This window comes from Struthio camelus, chromosome 16 (assembly GCF_040807025.1).
Source record: "Struthio camelus isolate bStrCam1 chromosome 16, bStrCam1.hap1, whole genome shotgun sequence".
NCBI lineage: Eukaryota > Metazoa > Chordata > Aves > Struthioniformes > Struthionidae > Struthio > Struthio camelus.
Window position 1 is genome coordinate 13,480,683 of NC_090957.1, and position 8,599 is coordinate 13,489,281.

General features: G+C 58.1%; 1 protein-coding gene across 12 annotated transcripts in view; it reads left to right on the top strand.

Annotated features, from left to right (window-relative positions):
* Positions 1 to 7,725, top strand: part of CAMKK1 (calcium/calmodulin dependent protein kinase kinase 1) — a 92,671-nt gene extending 84,946 nt beyond the window's left edge. For 7 of the 12 annotated variants that reach the window (XM_068909460.1, XM_068909462.1, XM_068909461.1 and 4 more), the window contains exons 16-17: positions 438 to 485; positions 3,081 to 4,634. In XM_068909460.1, the coding sequence (XP_068765561.1) occupies positions 438 to 485; positions 3,081 to 3,153 (121 nt within the window). In that variant the 3' untranslated portion in view covers positions 3,154 to 4,634. Of the gene's footprint in view, positions 1 to 437; positions 486 to 3,080; positions 4,635 to 5,918 lie in introns of those variants that run through there. The other 5 variants (XM_068909468.1, XM_068909469.1, XM_068909471.1 and 2 more) reach the window with 2 other exon arrangements.
* The last annotated feature ends 874 nt before the right edge of the window (positions 7,726 to 8,599 follow it).

Below are 8,599 nucleotides of genomic sequence, written 5' to 3' on the forward strand. Positions count from 1 at the left end.
TATTGCCAGAACAGAGACAACTCCAACCAAACGCCACGCGTGTTTCCATTGCAAAGGGAGACGTGCGTGTCTGGCGGGAAGAGCCGTGTCCCCGCGGGGCGGGTAGGTACCCTCGTTGTCCGACTGGCGACCACGCCACGGACTCCGGCACCCGAAGGAGCCAAATTACCTGGCCCAGGTAAGCCCTGACGGCTGTCAGCAGCGGACTGGACGCGAGCAGCAGCTTTCAGCCGCGGTGGCCGCAGGAGCGGGTTTGTGCCAGCCCGGCCCGTGCCCGTCCTCGTCTCTCCCGCGGGCTGCACGCGACCTCGGCCGATGCTCCCTCCGCCGTTCCGTTCGGCTCGCGAGGCTTGTTAGAAGCAGAAATACAACTCGTTTGCCTGCTGCCGGCATCTTCACAATCATTTTCTTCCTTTGTCTCATTGTTTTGCTCTCAGGGACAGATTCCTCTTAAACACATCCGTATGTTTGCATCCATCTTTAAGGTAATTCGGTGTTTGTGTTTCCCCCGGGCGCTGTAGCAGTGTGTGTCCTCTCCTTGGCCTCCGTGATTTGTGTGCTGCTGAGCGCCTTAGGTCCATCCTTCCTTCCTCTAGGAGCGAGTTTACAGCAGTGATTGTGTGTGTGTGGTGCTAACGTTTGTGTACTTTATTATTATTTAACGCTCTTTGGGCCAGCCTGCTTTCGGGAGGGATGGGTAACAGAAGCCGGCCGGGTTTTAGCAGGAAAAGCTGTTCAGTCCCACGCTCGCGGAGGAATAGCTGCAGGATTGGAGAAAGGCCAAGACTTGAACTTAGTAGTTTGGGCTGAGTTTTAAAATTTGGGGGTAATGAACAAGAAGTAGCTAGAGCTAGGGCCATCTCCACTCCAACCGCTCCTTGGCTTCTGGCCTCGGACGGCACGCTGGGGCAGCTCTGAGCTGACCAAAATCGTCTGCTCCGCCTGACCGGCCACCTCGCTCAGGACTTCCCCAAACCACGGGCACGTGTCGGTTCAGTTGCAAGTCGCGCAGATGTTCCTAGGGAGCAATCTGTCCAATTAATTCCGTTAAATACTGCAATAACATATAACGAACTGTTACAAACTGCTTAACAAATCTCAGTGTTAAGTCCCGGCATCTACTGCTTCATTCGGAGACTGTCTTCTGCCCGAATTGGGGAGATCTGGTCTCGGATGAGAGTTTGGGGATTCACTGTGCATCTTTCCATTCCTCACTCCAGTCCGCTGGAGAGCGGGGTTTGCCGGGAGCTGATTTATCCCTGTGGGACAGACAGAGGAGTCAAAGCAGGTGGTGCAGGGGTTCTCCAGAACAGGCAGGAGAAGGACGGCGGAGCAGGGGCGGGGTGGACACAGCGCTCTTACTGGCAGCCGGTACAGCTGCCTCTCAATTTTTCGTAGAGCGTTTCCGTCCTCTTTCTTTCAACGCCTGTTCTGGGAGCTAACGCACAGCCCTGCTGCAGGCAGTGGGACCTTGGCATCTGAGGTGGCCTGATGGATCAGGCTCCGATTACAAGGAATTAAAATGGGTGGTCACGAAACACCCCGGGAAACCCCTGGTGCGGCCGCAGAAGGTGGGGAGAGGTGGAGGTGCGGAGCTGCCCCGGCGCGCCTGGGCTCCCCCGCAGCCCCGGCCCGGGCGCAGGGCTGGGATTTAGCACGTTTGGGCTCTCGGCGTTTGCACTGCTCCCTTTTCCCTACCTTCTCAGTGAAGACGAAGGGGACAGGTTTTTTTGGTATTGAATGAGCAGTTCAGGGATGAACCAGCTCCCGGGAGAGGGTGCGTGCGTGCGAGTGCTGCGATTCGGCTCTCTGCAGGTCCTCTCCTTCCTTTCCTCTCCCGCGCTCCCCGTTTTTAGGCTAGAAGTGCCGTGAGGCTCCTTCCTTGCTGGCCTCCGAGCGCCGCGGAGACGCGAAGCGGCTGTGATGGTAGGCTGCTCCTACTGGAGCCTGCTCGGGGTGATCAGTCACTTAAAGCAGGCGAGGACGGACGGGCACGAAGCCGAGCGTCCCGCACCCGGGCTGGCAGGCGCCCCGGGAAGAGGCGCGCGCTCCGCGCCGGCGGCGAGGCTTGTCGCCGCGCGGACGTGCTTTTGGTCCTTTCTGTTTTCTTGGGAAAAACGGTAAACGCTCTTTTAGCGTAGTTGCAAGGCAGAGGGTACCAGCCGGGGCTCTAAACCTGGGCTCGAAGCGCGCGGGCTGCCCCCGCGCCCGGCCGCCGGCTCTGCCAGCCCCCGGCTTTGCCGGACCAGCCGGCTGGAGCGGCGGCGCGGGAAAACCCCGGCAGCCGAAGGTCTCGGCTCGGCCTGGGAGCGCGGGGGGGCCCCCGTCCCGTCTCCGCCTGGCTGGCGCGGCGACGCTCCAGCGCTGATGTCTCCAGTCGGGAGCAGCGGGAGGAGGCTGAAGGCGCGGAGGGGGGGTGCCGCGGGGGCGGCCGCCCTCGCCTGCCCCGCTGCTTGGGCCCGGGGCCAGGCCAGCGCGTCGAAGCGGGAGCCGAGCTGCTGCCGGCAGAGCGGTCAGCCCTTCTTTTACGTTTCGGTGGACGTAGTTCGTTTGGGGGCTCCTCGAACCGCGGACCGTTTCGCCTGCGAATAGCTGAGCAGGCTCCACGTTCGAAAACTCGCGTGCCGTCGAGGACGTGTTTAAAAAGAGGGAAAAGATGGGGGGGGAGGAATGCTCCTCTGGCGGGGAGGAGCGGCGTTTCCTCCCGCCGCGCCTGCTGCAGGCTTAGCGGTGGGCTAGAAGGGTCCAGGCAAAATCCAGGTGTTGAGGAGCGCCTAATAAAAGCCGGAGCGCTCCGTCAGAACGGGGGCGCGGGCGCCTTTCCTGCACGCGTGGCCGCGAAGGGCATGCGGCAGAGATGGCGGCTGGCCTTTGGAGGACCGGCTGCGGTTTCGAGCTGTTCAAAGTGCGTTTAGAAAAAACTCCCCCCCAAAAAAAAATTCAAAGCAAAGCAGAGCTGCCCGAATGCAAGCTAGATAACTGGGGAACATTGCCGCTGCTCTGCGAGACTGTCTCTGAGAGCCTTGCAGCAGCCGTGCGTGCCCTGTAATCTCTTTCTTTCCCTCCGTTCGTTGCTGTAGAAAAGACGGGAGCAGAGACGGCGCCAGGGACCCGGAGCTGCCGGACGTGTGCGAGGACGAAGCCGCTTCCTGAGGCCGCGGGGCCGTCCCCGGCCGGCCGCTCCCGTGCCGCTGCTGTCGTGACCGTCGTGGTGTTGTCTAGCGCGTGTCTGCCCTCGTCGCCTGGGGCCTGCGAAGCCCAAACAGAGCGGACCGACCCCGGGGAAACGGGCAAGGAGCAGCAGCAGGGAGAAGAGCGAGCGGCGCGGCCGCCCGGGTGCTCCTCCGGCCGTGCCTTGTCCCCCCGCTGCGCTTCAGCCCGGGCTTCGCAGCCGGGCGTCCGGACCGGTGCACGCGTTCCCGCTTGCGACGCGGCAAACCCAACGCCATCTCGTGGGTCGTTTGCCCCAGAGACCTTTTTTTTTTTTTTATTCCTTGCTTTTTGTGTTCGCTCTTTCAAGCATCAGGAAGAAATTAGGGCCGAGCCAGGTCTCCTATCGGTTGGTGGGGGACTGCTGTCTCTAATGCCCGGGTAGAGCGCTTCGAGGGACCAGGACGCGGTCCTGTCCGTGGCGGAGTCGATGGCAACGTTTCCGTTGGTTAAACGAGGACGGGATCTTCCCCTTGGAGTTAACTGTGTCGCTCTCTGTGGTTTTCTCTCTCTTTCCCCCCCCCCCTTCTCTTTTCATCACCGGTTGTGCACAGCGTGAAGCCAGCTGGCATCGACGGCTTTATTCAGGGCAGCATCGTGAAATGGCACAGATGATGGGCGATACTCCCCGCAGAGCGCGGTGAGCCTCCGAGCGTCCCCGAGGTGCCAACCGTTGCCATCCGCTGTTGCCGCAGGGGCTTAGTGCACTGAAGACGTTTGCTGATGCAACGTGCTGGACCCCAAAAGCCGGGATCCGACCCCATCAGCTGGACGCGGTCCTGCGCGCCCGGATGCTGGACTCAACGCTGAAAAGAAGTGGCAGGCTTGGGGTTTATTTCGTTTAAAAAAAGGTTTCCTTTCCCTCGCTCATCTCTTAGCTCCTTGAAAAGGAGGTACCTGATGCTGGTAAATTGCAGTTTACTGATGAAACGGCTCAAACTGGGAGAGCTCCCTAGTATGGAGAAAGCTGGTGGAGGGTTTTTAGACTTCGGAAAACTACAGAACACGAATGAGGTTGAATCAAAACTTGATGTTTTGTTTTTTAATGCTTTGATTTTTAATTTTATTTTAAGATGTTAATTTTTTTTGCACTTGCTGATGCTGCTATTTTATCTGTAGACTGCTTCTAAACCTGGGATTAGAAGCTTCATCTCTACATCTTGACAACAGGTGAGAGATTGCGCTCAAAGGGCCCATACAATCCTTACAACGACTGATGACTATATGGACTGTATGTAAATTGGGAATGCGACTCTTGCACTCGGTAAAAATCAGTGATACCAGTCAGTCAAAATACATGTCAATATTTTCCCTTAAGCTTTATGGGGTCTGAGCATGTCCCTGAGAAGCCAAAGGGAATGGGATTGAATCCTTATTTTATAGCACGTCAATAAAGGACATGATTAAACTTGGTTCCTACATAACCATCTTACTGTCTTCTCTTAGGTTAATCTGGAGGGCTTGGGACTTCCAGTCCCCTTATTTTTTGTGCAAGGGCAGATGTGTAGGAGGAGCGTCGGTGGCAGTGGGTATACTCCTTTTCCCACTGTATCTGTTCTAATCTAGTTCGGTTCCCAGCGTTTTTGTAGCTCGGCTTTGCTGCCGGTGCCTTCGGCTGCCCTCGCCGCCACCTCCTTGTCCTGCTCCGCGGGCGTCTCCGGGCTCCCGCGGCGGTGCGGGAGGCTTGGACGAGGTTGCCAGCCTGGGCTCTGCCCCGTGTCTCGCTGGAAGTATGAGCCGAGCCTCGTGGCTTGGGAGCTGGTGGTGTAATCGATGCATCTTATTAAGGAGACCTTTAATTTTTAAATGCGTCAGGCAGAGGGATTATATCCTGGTTTTAGATGTGACCGAGGTTTTAAACATGAGGAGGGGGCCGGGCTGGAGGAACGTGCTTCCCGCCGCGGTCCCTGCGCGCGGGGAATGATGCTGGCGGCTGATCGGCTGCGTGGGCACCGCGGCGTCGGGGGCCCATCGGGGCCGGGGCGAGCGGCCGGCGGCGAGGAGGTGAGGCCGGTGGGGAGGAAGGCTGAGCCCCCCCCCAGCACCAGGCATCTGAGGTCGAAACGATATTTGGGCAGTGCTCCAAGAGCTCTTCTGAAGGTTGCAAACGTGGTTTTATTTATTGCAAATTTAGTATAGGGTATATATACCCGTTGGGGTTATTCTGATTTCAAGGGGTTAATGCGGCTGGCGGCCCGCCTCCCTTACAGCGCGGGAGCCTCCTCCTGTAACCTCGGTGCCAGCGAAGAGCGCCGTCTGGGGTTAACCGTAAATCACACGGTGCCAGCGGTCGTAGCTGAAATTAGGGATGAACCTGCTCAAAGGACTTCTATTTTCAATAGGGTTTCGGTCTCTCCTCCTTTTAGGGAGCCTTTGCAAATCTCGACCTCAATTAATGAAACCAATCACATGCTGATTTGCAAGGGAGAATTAGCTTTATGGCATGTGCTTTTTAATGATAGCTAGAGCGCGTCCTTGATTTTGGCTGGAGATAGGAGGGGGGCGAATGGCTATTTGTGTCGTTCTTCCAAAATCGACGCAGAGAGAACGCGCTCCGTGCCAAAAGAAATACTTTCAGATCTGTTTCCACAGATGGAGAAAACAAAAAGAGTTGCAGAACGAAAGGAGAGATTTTGTCGTACCTTGTTTCTCCAGCAAATCTGCCAGCCTTGGGGATATATATATATATTTTTCCCTTTTTCCTTCAGTGCTCAGGAAACCGTCCTAACTGCATCACAGAAAGCAATCTTGAAGTGTCCACAGATGAGAAAGGCAGAAGTCACGCTGGCATCAAGAGAAACGCTCAGCTCTATTCGCAGGCTCGGTACGACCGCTGCCAAAATCTGCTCTACTGACATGAAATTCTCGCTTGTGCTAGCGCGTGTTAGGGCAGCTCGGGGCAACGCTGCCTTGCTGCTAAGAAAGGAGTGTTTGTTTAAAAATAAAAAGTCGGTTTTCACCGCCAGCCAGGCGGCCCTTTCAGCCGCTGGAGAGAGCCGGCGCCTTTGCCTGGACGTCTGCATGTCGCTCTGCCCCGTACAGCTGCCCTCCAAGTCCTCGCTCGGCCGAGCGGTTCCCGCGGCGCGGCCGTCCCGCGCAGCCCGACCCCGGCCCACCCCGCGGGGCCTTCGGCGGCTCGGGAGGAGCTCCCCGACCACCGGCTCGTGGCGTCCCCCCCCAATTTAGGGGGTGCCCGGTTTGAGAAAACTTGCAAGAAATCTCCCTTTTGGAGAAAGCACACGTCTCTTGATCTCCAGGAGGTAGATTTCTCTCTTTCTCAAGTCACATAAATAGATTTAGGTCTTCAGTTTGGGAATTTAAGCAGGATTTTTTTTACCTCGGGTTAAAATCTCCTGCCTGGTACCGAGTAATTCTGTAGCGCGCGTCTTTAGCGTTTGGGGCAGGAATACTGCAGCACGAACGTCACATTTGCAAGCAGATGAGTTTTTCGGGTGTTTGGTGACTAATGAAAGTGCGTGAGCGGATGCCTGGGTATTAATTCATGGCGTTCGCAATGCTGCCCTGGCCAGCTGCGCGCGCGTCCCCTATCTGCTGCGGTGCCGCGGCTTTCTAGCAACGCCTCGGTGCAGAACAGCAGCCCGGGTGGCCCTGGCGCATCTGCGTGCAGCAGGAGGACGTCCGCAGAGAGCGCGTGCCGGAGCCTGTCTGCCGTCAGCCCGTGGGGAGACGCCGCCGCGCGGTGTCCGCGCTGCTGGGGGACCCCGCGTCAGGGCGGGAGGTCGCCCCGCAGCGTCGCCTTCGCCGTTCGTTCGAGCGACCCGGGACGGCCTGCAGCAGCGAGCGTGACCGTCGGCGAGGCCGGTTCGGGTTTTTGCCTCGAGATACAGGAGGCAAACTGCAGAGCGAAATAACGTGCGGAGCTTTGAAAGACGGAGTGCCAAAGCTGTCTCTGGAAAGCCTTCTTGACCATCGTTTTGAGAGCGGGCAAGTCAGGCCTGTCCCTTGCCTCTCACAGCAGCGGTGGCATCAGTTAGGCGTCTTTTTGGCTGACCTGGGGCCAACACCGCCGGTCTGGTCGGTGTTTTACTCGCTGCGTCTTGCAAGTCAGAGGTTAGAGAGATCGTTGGGTCTCAGAAGTGATGAGTTTGGGCCGAGGAAGCGGTGAGCTTGGTTGGAGTGCGTGGGCTGGGTGCAACCGCCGCTGTCCCGGCCGAGATACTAACTCCGCTTGGCCTGAAGGCAGCGTGGCGGCTGGCGCGGCGGCAGCAGACGCCGAGCCGCTCCGGGGCGGCTCTGAGCAGCCACGGGGAGAGCCGCAACCGGGCCCCGGGCCCGTCCCCGCCGCCGGCACCGTGAATAAATTTGCCTGTTTCGTTGGCCGGGCGCGATGCTAATTGCAACGTGTCGCCACCGCAAACCTTCGAGGAGCGGGGAGGTGTCCCGAAGGAGCGCCGGGACGGCGCCTGCAGCCCGGTGGTTTTGCCGCGCCGTCTGTGAACGATTCTCCGATTAGAAACAATGCAGCAAATCGACTCGGGGCGGGGGGGGGGGGGGGGGGGGGTCGGTGGCAGACTAGCAAAGCCAGGCCTGCCCACGGATGAGCTCGATGCTGGTGCCGCCTGGCAGCAGCAAGCGGCGGCAAGGTGGCACCGAGCACCCGGGGCCAAATATGCGTGCGTGGCTCCAGCTCTCGGCGGGGATTTCCTCCGCGCTCCCAGGTCCGGGGGGGCCCTTTCGTCCCCCGCGGCTGCGGCGAGCCCCGGCCTTCAGCAAAGTCGGCAGCAAATCGCGTGGGTGGGAGAGGGTGCGCTGCGTGAGCACGAGTTATCCTCTGAGGTCACGGCCAACGCGGCAGTTTCACACCAAACTTTGCACCGCTGCAAAGCATCTGCTGCTTTGTTGATCTATATATATATATATATTTATATGTATGTGTGCATATATATATATAAAATAGATGCATATATATATATATATAAAACATAGTTTGGGTACCAAACATCTCCATGTTATTGGGGCACGTTTACGGTATCGCTTGCTGAACGAAGCAGTGGAAACCATTTCTGTTCCAGCCCAGAGCGTCCTCCAGCAGCCGGCGCTTGGAGCGGGACCTTGCCCTAGCTGGGGAGGGCCCTTCCGACCCGAATTAACCTGCGCTATCCTATCACCAGAGCAGCCCCCCGTTACTCTAAATGCAGCTTTCTGCAGGGCGAGGGAAAGGAAGGAGCCGGGGAGTTGGTGGTTGCGTTTCCCACGGGCGTCAACCTTCCTTCCCCTGCGTGAAAGTCGTTTATGCCCCGAGCTGCTGCGGGCAGAGGCACGGCACAGTCGCTCGCTCAGCAACCGCAAGGCTTTGGTGGCGCTCGGAGTGTGAGAAGGTGTAAACTCAAGGAAAAACAAGCTGCAACTTTTCCGGATGTTGCCCCGA